Source organism: Ornithorhynchus anatinus, chromosome 3 (genome assembly GCF_004115215.2).
Source record: "Ornithorhynchus anatinus isolate Pmale09 chromosome 3, mOrnAna1.pri.v4, whole genome shotgun sequence".
In the NCBI taxonomy this organism is placed as follows: Eukaryota; Metazoa; Chordata; class Mammalia; order Monotremata; family Ornithorhynchidae; genus Ornithorhynchus; species Ornithorhynchus anatinus.
Window position 1 is genome coordinate 29,860,898 of NC_041730.1, and position 15,451 is coordinate 29,876,348.

Sequence of the window (15,451 nt, forward strand, 5' to 3'; positions counted from 1 at the left end):
CAGGTGGGGGAGGAAGGTCATGTGGGAGAAAGAGGACCAGGACCAGGTTGAGGAAGAGGGCCAGGACCAGGCATGGGTTGAGGGCAGGGAATGCGTCTACCAACTCTGTTATATTGTCTTCTACCAAGAGCTTAGTACAGTGCTCTGCAGATATTAAGTGCTCAATAAATCATGATTGACTGGTAAATAGTAAAATCAGTGTTGAGCAAACAAGAGATTTTCATCTCTCAAGTTCTGTCCTGGGCTTTTCACCTCTGTATTATTGCCAGCAGTAGACCCTAAGCTCTCTTTTATGGAGTCCTGTTTCTACTCTTGGGAGGTTAGGGGCCATTTTCTTCTCCTTTTGACTCTAGTTTCTCTTTATGTTTCAGTGCCAACAATATGCCTAAGCAGGTTGAGGTGCGAATGCTCGAAAGCCACCTGATATCTGAGGAGCCGAAGCGCAAAAACCTGTGCTTAAGGTTTTGTGACACTCTCCGAAGAAATCTCCTACTTTCTCTCACAGTATTTGGTAAGCTGGCCACACTTTGCTGCAACCCTTATTTATTGCTTATTCATTTCTCTGTTATCATCATGTATCTGGTGCTACAAGCTACTGGAGGGGTATGCCTTTGGTATGTTCTATACAAAGGTCTAGTGTATTCTGTATTAGATCTGGAATACATTATTATATTTTGGCCTCTTTAGTGTGGGCTATATAACCATGATGTAGACCAAACTTTCTTCTCAGTTTGAGCCAGGATTTAGAGTTGACTGCATGGGCAGGGTCGATGTGAAAGGGATTTACATTACTGCCTCTTCAACTATGCTACTTCAACATTTTGGGAGTGATTCCTACAACCCTAGTCTATGGTTTGGTGAACTCTCCTTTTGACTAATGATTTACACCATTTTCCTTTCTATATCTTTGGTCCCTTCCCTTTCTAATCATTTCATATTTCTAGTCAATTCATGTTGCAGTTTAATTTCCTTCAGGGGTTCAGCTCTTGTCTGGAAGGATTTTCACAGAAAGATAAAAAGACAACAAGATTACTTTTTCATTTACTTCTCCATCATCATCATCATCATCATCATAATCATCATCAATATAAGCAGACACCTACTGTGTAGAGCCCTGTCTGGACACTGGGGAAATTATAAGAGTGGAAGTAGCTATCCTTGATCTCACAAAACTTACAATCTAAGTGGGGATCCAATATAATAACCTTGAACTCTTCACTGACCAAACTTTAGGAAGCTTTTGGAAGCTAATGAGTGTTGATGGCAGTGGGAGACATGCGAAAGGGACTCGCTTGGAATAAGTTAGCTGAACCTGCAGGTGACCAGGCGATTTTCTGTTAGGAAAATAAAAATGCAGAATAAACATGCAGTTGGCTAGATATTTGCAACCTTGATTTTAACTAAACCAATGAGGAAACTGGTGTTCTTGTAAGCCTGTTCTGGGCAGGGAATGTATCTTGTCTTATGCTGTTGAGTTGCCTCCAACCCATAGTGACTCCATGGACATTTCTCTCCCAAAACACCCCACCTCCAACTGCAAGTGTTCTGGTAGTGTCTAAAGAGTTTTCTTGGTAAAAATCTGGAAGTGGCTTACAATTGCCTCCTTCTGCACTGTAAACCTGAGTCTCCACCCTCGACTCTCTCCTGTGCCGGTGCTGCCCAGCACAGGGGACCTTTGACTTATAACAGTTTGCTTTCCACTCGCTAACCACTGCCCAAGCTAGGAATAGCATGGGTATGACTCTGCTTGACTCTTCCTCTTGTAGCCGAAACTGGTAGATTACTGGAAACTCTCCAGGTGCCATCCCGAGAGGGTAAGGAATATGTCTACCAACTGTTATATTTTCATAGTGTACTAACCCAAGCACTTAGTTCAGTGCTCTGCACACAGTAAGTGCTCAATAAATATGATTGATTGATTGGTTTGTCACCAGTTCACAAGAAAATGTTGAAATATATTGGGTTAAGAGGCTTACACACAGGGTTATGTTTTTCTGTAAGACTGGGGACCAGGGCATTTCTTTACTTTTTCTGTGGAGAGGAATATATGCTAATGTTTTTGTGGCTCAGAAGATTAGATTTGCTCTAGTACATAATGAGCAAAAGATGAATTCTTCCAAAGGAAACATTCCCCTAAGACATGATCCTATCCCATGAATACTTGGCCATAATTCATTCCGCTTAGAAGTGTGCTTTCTGAAAAACAGAGCCATTTACTTAATATGCTGAGGCATCCATTGACTCTGAACTAGGGAAGACTTCCAACTTCTAAGTTTTGGGAGAGAAAACATTCTTGAGGACTGTTTGGGCCTTTCACTTGGCCCTTCTAATATTCATGCTCCCACTCACACTCCCTAGAACTTGCCAGGTTGCTATGACCTAGTTTGTAGATTCAACAAGGTTTGGTCTCATTCCCTTAAAGAAATCTGACATTTTCTTGTGGTTCTGACATTCTGATCTGAGTTTGGGTTGACTGAAATTAGTCTCCAGTTTACTAATGCTTATTTGAAAAAAGGCCACACATCTGGCAATGCTTTTCACACTAAGGCACCAACCCGCAAGCCTCTGAAAGCAACAGAGACTCTGGTCCTGCCTAAGGAGTCTGGGGATATTTAAATGGTATGAAAATAAAGTAATGGAAAGAGTGTTTATCAGGAAATCTTTATTAAATTGTGCTAAGATGTATTCCAATCTCGGAATGATGTCCTATTTAAAAAAATGGCAGAAACAACCTTAAATTTTCAGTCTGCAGCTACTCCCAGGTGCTCAGAACTGATCTCTTTAGGGGGCTAGCACCTGGTCCTGAGAATTTTTTTCCATTTAACTGTCTTGGATCTTTTAAGCTGACAATGCTGCTCCAAGCAGAGCTAACGCATGTTAATGCGGAGTGCTCATTTCGTCACATCAGAGAACCTTGAGGATTCTCTCCTTGAGGCCTCCAGCTTTGGTTTCTTTAGTAATTTGAGCTAGAATAAGGTCTTGATGTTGTCACTCTTGTTTATGTAACTGGGCTCTTATTCACTCCATTTATCTGTACCATGATACGGTTTTGTACAGGTCAAGGAAATGTTGCAACACTTTCCTTGGGATTTGCATTGTTTTTCTAAGACATGAAAGTTTCTGTTTCCTCTCCTGGTCTCTTCCGTAGGAGTCATTCTGGGAGCAGTGTGTGGTGGTCTTCTTCGCTTGGCAACTCCTATTCACCCAGATGTAGTCATGTTAATAGCCTTCCCTGGAGACATCCTCATGAGGATGCTAAAAATGTTGATTCTCCCCTTAATCATCTCCAGTTTAATCACAGGTGAGTCAACTATAGTGTAAATCTAGTTGGTGGGCTGGAATAATAGCAGGGGATTATTTTTCCAATTCTACTTTTGCCAGGACTAGCTATATGACTTCAGATAAGTTTAAACTCACTGTAGGGAGGGAATGTTTCTGTTAACTCTGTTGTACTGCACACTCCCAAGTGTTTAGTAATAATACTCATAATAATAATCATAATCATAGTACTTGTTAAGCATTACTATGTGCCAAGCACTGTTCTAAACATAGGGATAGATACAAATAAATCAGGTTGGATACAGTCCCTGTCCCAGATGGGACTCACACTCTTAATCCCCATTTCACAGATGAGGCACAGAGAAGTTAAGTGATTTGCTCACATAGCAGACCTGTGACAGAGCTGAGATTAGAACCCAGGTCCTTCTGACTTCCAGGCCTATGCTCTATCCATTAAGCCCTGCTGCTTTTCTAGTAGTGTGCTCTGTGCATAGTGGGTGCTTAATACATGCCACTGATGATTTAACCTTCCCAAGACTTAATTCCTGATTCAGCAAATGGGAATTATAAAATAAGTTTTTCCCAACTCACAAGGGACTGTTGGGAAGATGAAACATGAAAGATATAATTATTTTTATATTTATTCAAGGGCTTACTAGGTGCCAAGCCCTGTACTAAGTGCTGGGGTAGAAATACCATAATCATACTGGACACAATCCCTATATTACTTGGTACAGTCTACGGGGGAGGAGGAACCGATATTTAATCCCCATTTTACAAATGAGTAAACTGTTGCAGAGAAATCATGTGATTTGCTCAAGGTCACACAGCAGGCAAGTGGTAGGGTCAGGATTAGAGTCCAGGTCTCTTCATGCATAGTCCTGTGCACTAGACCACTCTTCTCCTTTGACCTTTTTTGGGGAAAATGTCCTTCTAAATGCAATATATTACTTTACTATTGGTTAGGAGCATGCTTTATTTGGTCTTGAAGAAACAAAAGGTTCATGGGATACCTTGGTTGTATTTCCCTCATAAAATAGATGATTTAATTTGCACATGGTCTACTGGAGAGTCCTGGACTAGGAATCAGTCATTCATTCATTAGTATTTATTGAGTGCTTACTATGTGCAGAACACTGTACTAAGTGCTTGAAATGTACAATTCGGCAACAGATAGAGGCAATCCCTGCCCAATAACGGGCTCACAGTCTAAATGGGGGAGACAGAAAGCAAAGCAGAACAGAACAAAACAAAACAAAACAACATCATCAAGATAAATAGAATCGTAGACATATACACATCAATAACAAAATAAAAAGAGAAATAATATATACAAATATGCACAGTGCTGAGGGGAAGGGAAAGAGGAAGAGCAGAGGGCAAGAGAAGGGGGAATGGGGAGGGGAGGAGGAGCAGAGGGAAAGGGGGGCTCAGTCTGGGAAGACCTCCTGGAAGAGGTGAGCTCTCAGTCCTATCTGTAAGTAGTTGCTCCTTACTTAAAGTTCAGTTAAATATTTATGGTTAAAGATTCAAAAGACACTTAATCTCATTGTGCTTTAATGCCTTTATTTGGAAAAAGAATCTCAGGGCAGTCCCAAAGCCAATATTCCATATGCTGAGAGCTGACATCAGTAGGTGTAGGAAAGGAAGTGAGCCCAGTTGGAGATGGATGCCATGGTTATAATAATGTTGGTATTTGTTAAGCGCTTACTATGTGCAGAGCACTGTTCTAAGCCCTGGGGTAGACACAGGGTAATCAGGTTGTCCCATGTGAGGCTCACAGTTAATCTCCATTTTATAGTGGCAGAGCCGGAATTCTAACCCATGACCTCTGACTCCCAAGCCTGGGCTCTTTCCACTGAGCCACACTGCTATGCAGGTACTGGTCACTGGGGGCTGGATTGGATACTAACTGTGCCTTCTGAAATGTTTCATTATAGGACTCTCAGGCTTGGATGCTAAAGCAAGTGGTCGGTTGGGAACGAGAGCCATGGTTTACTATATGTCTACCACTATCATTGCTGCTGTGCTGGGGGTTATTCTGGTATTAGCCATTCACCCAGGAAACCCCAAACTCAAGAAGCAGCTGGGACCAGGGAAGAAGAATGATGAAGTATCCAGTTTGGATGCCTTTCTGGACCTTATCCGAAACTTGTTCCCAGAAAATCTTGTTCAAGCTTGTTTCCAACAGGTAACAAAGCATTCTCATCTCACTCCTTCCTTCTCCCAATATTTTTTAGGAATAGAAAGAGATGGTTAATTTGCTCCTCGGAGCTGAATCTTCAGCAGTCTGGGCTTCTCCCTTAACTATTCTCTTTCGTCTAGTGTCAGAGACTACATTGGTCAGGATCTTAGATTTGGATCTTTTTAAATTTTAGATGCTGGTTTTTTTTTTTTGCGTAGAATTGGAGGGCCAGACCTTGTGTGGAATAAAATCTACTCATGCCCCCCTTCCTCATCTCTGTTTCTCACCTCTGCTGCCCAGCTGAGAATATTCTAGCTGGAAGGAGGGAGTCAGAAAATGCACTCTCAGTAGTCTAGAGAGAAGGGGAAAAGGTTAATTTTTCTATCTTATTTTTAGCCTGATTATCACCTGTCACTATTTTGCCACTGCCACTGTGTGCTGACTAAGGGTGTAGATAAGAGTGAAACAATTAAGAGGTCAGCCGTTGCTAGGGAAACATGAATCCCTAAATTCTGGAGGTATAGACAAGTAGGGAGAGGATACAGTCTTTTCTGTTTTCTGGCAGCTGCTTCTTTTTAGATTCTATTTCTGAGATGAATCATTCTCCAGTTTTATTTATCAGTCAATTCATTTGACTCTTCAGTCGGCTTTCACAAGGTTTCTTTGGCAACTGTGGCTCTGAGAGGGTGCCAGCCAACCTATCCCCATGAAGAGTTGACTGGCTTCTGAGCAGGTCTGCCCTGAAAGATAAATTAGTGGGCAGCCACACAGCTTAGTTTGTTGTACTAAACACAAGTTGCTGCCAAACCCATTCTAAGCTAATTCCCAAATTGTCTCATCTGAAGTAGTATGCTTTCTGGGATTGTGGCTAATTGCAACCAGGCTGGGTGGAAAGTTCTGAAGGCGGCAGAAGAGGAAAGGGGAGGTCTAGTCTTCCCAACATGAACTTACACATCTTTTGGGTCTAAAAAGACAATAAGGCTGATGGAACGGGGGGCAAAATAAGTATTCCCATTTAGTTGTAGATATATAAATTCAGGGGAAGACAGTCTAGAGTGCTGCAATTCCCAGATTGGCTGCTGGGAGCTGTTGGGGTACTCAAATTTATCCCTTGAGGAGAATATCTGAAGGACTAAAAGATCACTCTAGAATCAATCGATTTAGAAGTTTTCCACTTCCTAGTACAAGTGAATCTACAGCTTTTTAGTAGCTGGAATTGAAGTGCCAAGCCAGTGCAAAAGTGAGTCCAGGAGAAATCAGAAGGCAAATCAGATGCAACCATATATTTGTGTCTTTTTGCCCAAGTGGTCTTATAGTTTCAGCAACCCTAGAGACAATCATACAAACAAGCAATCACTGAACATCTTTGTGTTTGTCTCCCCTGGAAACAGTGTGGCTCAGTGGAAAGAGCCTGGGCTTTGGAATCAGAGGTCATGGGTTCATCTCCCGGTTCTTCCACTTGTCAGATGTGTGAGTGTGGGAAAGTCACTTAACTTCTCTATGTCTCAGTTACCTCATCTGTAAAATGGGGATTAACTGTGTGCCTCATGTGGGACAACCTGATTACCCTGTATCTCCCCCAGTGCTTAGAACAGCGCTGCACATAGTAAGCGCTTAACAAATACCAACATTATTATTATAAACTTCTTTTAGGTAGGGAATACATCCCTTTGTTATTCTGCCCTTCCCAATAATTTAGTACCGAGCACTGTACCAACTAGATGCAAAATTAATGCTGCTACTATGACTACCACACACGGGCCTGCACGAGGATCATAGTTGCCCAGCTAGTGTGCTCTGCTCTCCCCTCCCCGACCCCTTCCTCCAGCCTGAAAACCCCAGTTTGTGATGGAGCCTTCTGGGGCCAGAAGACTATCCAAGCCCATTCAAATCTGCCTGGTTTTGAGAGAAAGCCCAGTTTGACCCAGCCCTGCCTGCTTGGAGCTTGTGAACTAGGCGGGGCCTTGTACAGGGCTCTTATCCTGATGCACAAATTTTGGCCTAGTACTTGGAAAACCTACACTGGTTTCCCCAGAACTGCAACTTGATCATGTCCTAGTAACACTCATTTATCTTAAGGTGAGGGTTTCAGTTGTTTTGGTTTTTTTTTTTTCTTGTGAAACAAGGTAATTGGTCAGCACTATTCAGTAGTACTGCTTACTATCCAAATTTAGGATTCATTTAAGACTCCGTTCATGGGACAATGTCCTTATCAGGGGTTTTCATTGAGTTTGCAGGAGATAGCATTAATTCTTATTAGATACTTGAAAGTATGACCTCTTGATCTTATAAGAATATCCTATCCCCTATAATCCGTCTCCAAGTGCCTATATAAAGTGCAACATTTTTAGCAAAGATATCTGTCCAGTTGAAAAATGGGGCTGATTGTCCTAGACTTAGTTTATGCAGTACCTAGGGAACACTTGCGAATGAGAAGTTTTCTAAGCAGTAAGTAAATGATTGCATCACTACAAAATGAAAGGTGTTGTTGCTCAGCTTCAGCCTTTTTCAGAGCTGGAACAAACTCACAAGATTCTATTATCATCATTACAGCTACCCATTCCAAATGCCTTATTGTTCAGCAAGGAAACTTATTGTTCCCCTAGTAGAGTCCTTCTCCCACTTTTCAGTAAACAAAGATATATCTGGCTTTCAGGATTGCACATTTGAAATGACACAAACTCACTCTGCTCATTCTTGTCATTCCTTCTCAGATCCAGACAGTGACGAAGAAAGTTCTGGCTGCTCCTGAGCCTGAGGAGGCTAATGCTACCAGCTCCATCATTTCCCTGCTGAACGAGACAGCAACTGAAGCCCCAGAGGAAGCCCGGATGATGATCAAGAAGGGACTCGAGTTTAAGGATGGGATGAATGTCTTAGGTAGGGAGTGGTTCTCACGCCATCAGCTTTTAGCCCAGAGATTTGGCCTTGCTATCTTCAGGAGTTGAGGTAACTCGTGAATCAAACTGTACAGTTTCTGGAAGATGAAAGCAACATATACTATTGAAGAGGAATCAGACTCATACTGATCATCATTCTTCCCATTCTGCCTTCCCTGGACCAATCATCCCTATTATTCTTTTCTCTTAAAAAAGCATTATCACCCCTTTCGTGGTAAGGGCAGTACCAAACTGACCTTATTATCAAGAGATGAAATCTCTGCCTGGGTTTATAACAAAAACAGTGTTCAGATTCTCACCACTGGGTAAGGCCTATGTAAAAAACACTCTAAGCCTTTTTTTATGATATTTGTTAAACAGTTATTATATATCAGACCCTATACTAAATGCTAGGATAGCTAGGATAGATACAAGTTAAGCAGGTTGGACACAGTTCATGTCCTAGGGGGAGCTCACAGTCTTAATCCCCATTTTACAGATGAGGAAACTGAGACACAGATAATAAGATAATTAACTTTTCAAAGTCATGCAGAAGCCAACTGATAGAGCTAGGATTAGAACCCAAGTCCTCTGACTCTTTTTCCACAGGCCATGCTGCTTCTCAGCCTGCTTGGGAAGCCCATTTTTCCCAGTTCAGATAGCTCATATCTAATAAATTGTCATGAAGCTCCTCATTCAGTCAAGACTCAGTCATGCCTCAGTTCCTCTTCTGGCTCCACTTGTCTACTTCTGCACTAGGAGGTTGGATGGGTGGTGATCTGCATTTGAGAATATTATGGTCAGTATGAAGGTGGCTAAACGTCTCTCAAGTTCCACCTACCACTTACTGAACCCAGTTGATGCAGATATACCCCAGAGAAAGGAATGGGCTTAGGAAGGAGGGCATTTGAGGATAGCCACTGAAGCAGATTGAAAAATTCCAGACACATTAATCACCTCTACTGCCAAAGGCAGACATTTTGAAAGAGCTGGTAGAAAAGCTCAGAGAAGCACCATTTGAATGCAAGCTTGGCAGTTTCCTATTCACCCCAAAGAAAATTCAGTTTCCCACCTATTATCTGAATAATGATGTAACAATCTTGAAACCAATCACTGTGAAACTGTGTTCCCAATACTCACTGTGGATTCTGGAACAATCTCCTGACCTTTAACAGGGTTGGAGAATTTCAACACAATCCACCGCCCCACATCCCACAGCCCCCTCTGGCCAAGTCTGAGATGAATTGTGCAAATAAAACACCCCCAAACAAAAGAGTGGGTTTAATTATGCGATGTTTATAGAGGAAAGGAAAAGGGTTGGATTATTTAAAATGCAGGGAAAGACTCTGGAGAACAACTGACTGCCAAATTGCCAAGAAACTCACCATTTACCAGTCACAACTGAAACCCTATTTTCTCTCTGATCTTGTCTCCCAAGACTAGACACAGTAGTTTGTTTGACTAGAAAGCTTTTCCCTTAAATGAACACTGAATCTTGATAGCTCCAATCTCTAGGTCTTCACCACTTCTAAGACACGTTTGAATCTCTATGGATTCCCCAGCCCCTCTAACTCATTGCTGTGAGAGGCCCCGCGTCAGAAGGCCATGTCTGTTATCCGTTGCTGTCATTCCCAGCGTGAACTATTTGGTTGTAGGCAGCTGGCAACAGATTTTTTTTTGTTTTACTTTGTCCCACTCTTTTCTCTCTTTCTGCCCCCGCCCTGACCCATACAAGTCTCTGGTCTATGGTTATTCTCTAAACCTTGCCAAAGAATGTGTCTACCAGCTCATTTATATTGTATTCTCCCAAGCACTTAGTAGAGTGCTCTGCACACAAGTAAGCGCTCAGTAAATACGATGGATTGATTGATAGATTGATCTCATGGTTTTGAAGGGATTTTTCCTAACTCTTGCTTTCTCCTCTGCTGCCAGGCCAATTCTACACCCTCCCATACCCTGTAGGAGACTATCATAGAAGATGGGGAGGGGCAGAAGGAGAAAGATGAGAGTTCCTCAAAGCCATGGGGGAAGGGCAAGTTTTTTTTACAATGGCAGGCTGGCAGGCCAGGGTCAGTGAGATAGATCGGGGGAAACAAGTGCAGAGAAGAAATGAGTTTGCTGTTTAGATAGGTAACAGCTAGTGAGTACTCTCCCTTCCGACACCTAAAGTCTGGAGGATGTTGTTCAAAGGAATTCAGCATTTAGTATTGAGGAGCCCAGCTGACTTCCCACTTATCCTGATCCTTTTTTGAAAGGCCTCCAGCATAGGGGATTCCAAAGCTTCCCTCAGAACCAGTTCTAGGACGATCCCCCTAAACTTTGGCAAGATCTTCCTTATGTTTGATTACGTGTCACTGTTCCCATCTTACAGAAATTACAATTGCTAAGTTTCTTATTCAATTGTACACCTGGGCCAATGAATTACAAATAAATCTGATGGAAGGGATTGTGAACTGTGGGGAAATGGGATTAAGGGTCATATAGAGGAGAGATCTTGAAACTGGATGACCTTCTTCTGGATCTATTATTTTATATCGATCTCTTGCTTGACTGTTCCATCTCTTCAGCTGTAGGAAACCAGTGGGGCTTTCCTCTAGATGCCTTATCCAGAAGTTCATTAGTACTTGGTAGTGCTGACCCACTCTTGAATTTAACACATTTCCCAATTAATCCTAGTGTTATTTACCTAGTATAACCTTATAGCCTCACCTTCATCCAGTCACCTCAGTATACTGAATAATTCCAAATCCCTCAGTTACAGAAAGGATTTTACTCAGACCATTGTGATGATTTTTATCATCTTGAAAATAATTTCAGGAAAGTCACATCTGGGAAGAAGTGATCCTAATTTAGAATATCTACTTACATTTATTTTCAAATCAAATGTATTTATGAAAGTATAATAGGAAGATACAATTATCCTGGGAGAAAACATTTTCATTTTGAAATGTAGTGTGTTTATTTTTAGTGCATAATTAATAAGGTAACAGCAAGATCTTGGCATCATTTTCTGGAACTTCAATGAAACAGGAAAAGGCAAATGCTTTTCATACTTTGCTCTTCTATGTGATTTCATTTAACAGGCTTGATAGGTTTTTTCATTGCTTTTGGCATTGCCATGGGAAAGATGGGGGAACAAGCCAAGCTAATGGTGGAATTCTTCAACATCCTGAATGAGATTGTAATGAAGTTAGTGACTATGATCATGTGGTAAGTGTGACACAGTGCTACATCATTATTGCAGCTTAAAAATGTGTATACATAGTAGCATAGTAGGCATTTCTGCCATTGCACATGTTCTCATTAGGAGGCTAAGATACTGTTGAAGAGCTACAAAAAATCCTTACCAAATGTCTGATGCAGTGTGGCATCAGATGAGTGATTTTTACAGACACGCAGCATTAGTCAAGGCATGTATACTACACTGTGAGATTTCAATGATGAAATTTACCCCTTTATACTCTGAGCTCCTTGTGGACAGGGGACATGTTTACCAACTCTGTTTTGCTCTCCCAAGTGCTTAATACAGTGCTCTGCATACAGTAAGTCCTCAATAAATATTATCATTATTATTAATAAAAAAGGCAATAATATTTGTTAAGCACTTACTATTTCAATAGTATTTATTGAGCGCTTACTATGTGCAGAGCACTGTACTAAGCGCTTGGGATGAACAAGTCGGCAACAGATAGAGACGGTCCCTGCCGTTTGACGGGTTTACAGTCTAATCGGGGGAGACGGACAGATGAGAACAATGGCGATAAATAGAGTCAAGGGGAAGAACATCTCGTAAAAACAATGGCAACTAAATAGAATCAAGGCGATGTACAATTCATTAACAAAATAAATAGGGTAATGGAAATATATATAGTTGAGCGGACGAGTACAGTGCTGTGGGGATGGGAAGGGAGAGGTGGAGGAGCAGAGGGAAAGGGGGAAAAGAGGGTTTAGCTGCGGAGAGGTAAAGGGGGGGTGGTAGAGGGAGTAGAGGGAGAAGAGGAGCTTAGTCTGGGAAGGCCTCTTGAGAAGGTGAGTTTTAAGTAGGGTTTTGAAGAGGGGAAGAGAATCAGTTTGGCGGAGGTGAGGAGGGAGGGCGTTCCAGGACCGCGGGAGGACGTGGCCCAGGGGTCGATGGCGGGATAGGCGAGACCGAGGGACGGTGAGGAGGTGGGCGGCAGAGGAGCGGAGCGTGCAGGGTGGGCGGTAGAAAGAGAGAAGGGAGGAGAGGTAGGAAGGGGCAAGGTGATGTAGAGCCTTGAAGCCTAGAGTGAGGAGTTTTTGTTTGGAGCGGAGGTCGATAGGCAACCACTGGAGTTGTTTAAGAAGGGGAGTGACATGCCCAGATCGTTTCTGCAGGAAGATGAGCCGGGCAGCGGAGTGAAGAATAGACCGGAGCGGGGCGAGAGAGGAGGAAGGGAGGTCAGAGAGAAGGCTGACACAGTAGTCTAGCCGGGATATAACGAGAGCCCGTAACAGTAAGGTAGCCGTTTGGGTGGAGAGGAAAGGGCGGATCTTGGCGATATTGTAAAGGTGAAACTGGCAGGTCTCGGTAACGGATAGGATATGTGGGGTGAACGAGAGAGACGAGTCAAGGATGACACCGAGATTGCGGGCCCGAGAGACGGGAAGGGTGGTTGTGCTATCCACGGTGATAGAGAAGTCTGGGAGAGGACCGGGTTTGGGAGGGAAGATGAGGAGCTCAGTCTTGCTCATGTTGAGTTTTTAGGTGGCGGGCCGACATCCAGGTGGAGACGTGCCGGAGGCAGGAGGAGATGCGAGCCTGAAGGGAGGGGGAGAGGACAGGGGCGGAGATGTAGATCTGCGTGTCATCTGCGTAGAGATGGTAGTCAAAGCCGTGAGAGCGAATGAGTTCACCGAGGGAGTGAGTGTAAATGGAGAACAGAAGAGGGCCAAGAACTGACCCTTGAGGAACTCCAACAGTTAAAGGATGGGAGGGGGAGCGCTTACTGTGAGCAGAGCACTGTACTAAGCGGTTGGAATTTACAGTAGATGGAGACAATCTCTGCCCAACAACAGGCTCACAGTCTAGAAGGGGGAAATAGACAACAAAACAAAACAAGGAGTCAGGCACCAATACCATCAAAATAGATAAATAGAATCATAGATCATTCATTCATTCAATTAATCGTATTTATCGAGCGCTTACTGTGAGCACAACACTGTACTAAGCGCTAGGAATGGACAATTCGGCAACAGATAGAGACAATCCCTACCCAACAACAGGCTCACAGTCTAGAAGGGGGAAATAGACAACAAAACAAAACAAGAAGTCAGGCATCAATACCATCAAAATAGATAAATAGAATCATAGATTATTCATTTAATTAATGGGATTTATCGAGCGCTTACTATGTGCAGAGCACTGTACTAAGCGCTTGGAATGGACAATTCTTCCCCTTGATCCTATTTATTGCCATCGTTCTCGTCTGTCTCCCCCGATTAGACTGTAAGCTCGTCAAAGGGCAGAGACTGTTTCTATCTGTTGCCGATTTGTGCATTCCAAGCGCTTAGTCCAGTGGTCTGCACATAGTAGGCACTCAGTAAATACTGTTGAATGAATTGAATGAACAATTGGGCAACGCTTAGAGACAATCCCGGCCGAACAACGGACTCAACAGTCTAAACGGGGGACAGCAAAGCAAAACAGAGCAAAACAAAACATCACTAATAAAATAAATAGAATAAATAATATGTAGAAATATGCACAAGTGCTGGGGGGAGGGGGTAGAGCAGAGGGAGGGAGGGGGTAATGGGGAGGAGGGGCGGAGGGAAAGGGGGGATCAGTCTGGGAAGGCCTCTTGGAGGAGGTGAGCTCTCAAGAGGGCTTTGAAGAGAGGAAGAGAGTTAGTTTGGCGGAGGTGAGGAGGGAGGGCATTCCAAGTCAGAAGGAGGACGTGGGCCAGGGGTCGATGGAGGGACAGGCGAGAACGGGGGACAGGGAGGAGGTGAGCGGCAGAGGAGCGGAGTGTACGGGGTGGAGAAGGAGAGAAGGGAGGAGGGAACGGATATTAATAATAATGTTATGTGCCAGGCACCATATTCAGTGCTAGGATAGATATAAACTAATCAGGTTGGACCTAGCTCATGTCCCACATGGGGTTCATAATTTTAATCCCCATTTTACAGATGAGGAAACTGAGGCACAGAGAAGTTAAATGACGTGACCAACTTCACACAAGAGGGGAAATTGGTTAGGTTGCAAGCAGAGAGACTCTCTGGAGGATACTGGATCCCAGAAAGAGAGTTGGCTTATTCTCTTAGGCAAGTCACTTAACTTCTCTGTGCTTCAGCTTCCTCATTTAAAATTGTGTTTGAATTCTCCTTTCTCTGGCTTAGCCTGTGAGCCCCTTGAGGGACAGGTACAGTGTCTAACCTGATTAGCTTGTATCTATTCCAGTGCTTAGTAAGGTGCCTGGCACATAGTAATCACTTAACAAATATCACCTAAGCAAAGGAATAAAAATTTTCTACTTTGGGGCTTCCTGGAAAGAAATGATTGTGAAACAAAGGCAGCCAATTTTTCAGGAATCAGACACTCTTGAGGGAGAGCAAGGTGAACTTAAGACTTGAGTTAAATGAAAAGTCATCTAATATAAGGTGATTTTAGGTTTGGTTATACTGCACCTGTATACTATAAAATGTAGGCTATTGTATGAAATGGCTAGTGTATGGAAGCCAATGTCCCAATGAAGAAGTCACCCCTTCTCTCCAAGGAACCTGTCCTGCTTCACAGTGCCATTCCTCTAACAGGGAGATGGGCTTGTCACCTAGTCTGAATGATCTAACTGCATTATTTGCCTACACAGGCAAATAGATACAGTACTGAACCAGGCCAGCCTACTTGTTCTCACAATGTCCAGGTTACAAGAGGAACAGATTGTTATAAAGTCTAAATGTAGGGAAGCCATTAACTTCATCCTGGATCACAGGCTAAGTTTCCAGAATTTGTGGATTGGGTGTGCACTTGATCTGCTCCCTTTATTCACCCCTCCCTCAGTCCCAAACATTTATGTACATATCTATAATTTATTTATATTAATGTCTGTCTTTCCCCCCAGACTGTAAGCTCATTATGGCCAGGGAACAT

The 15,451-nt window shown here is 43.0% G+C and overlaps 1 protein-coding gene across 3 annotated transcripts in view; it reads left to right on the forward strand.

Moving 5' to 3' along the window:
- The window catches only part of SLC1A2 (solute carrier family 1 member 2), a 132,511-nt gene that overhangs the window by 75,599 nt on the left and 41,461 nt on the right, over positions 1 to 15,451 (forward strand). For all 3 annotated transcript variants that reach the window (XM_029059466.2, XM_007658768.3, XM_007658765.3), the window contains exons 2-6: positions 372 to 511; positions 3,149 to 3,301; positions 5,220 to 5,470; positions 8,179 to 8,344; positions 11,427 to 11,553. In XM_029059466.2, the coding sequence (XP_028915299.1) occupies positions 372 to 511; positions 3,149 to 3,301; positions 5,220 to 5,470; positions 8,179 to 8,344; positions 11,427 to 11,553 (837 nt within the window). The remainder of the gene's footprint in view (positions 1 to 371; positions 512 to 3,148; positions 3,302 to 5,219; positions 5,471 to 8,178; positions 8,345 to 11,426; positions 11,554 to 15,451) is intronic.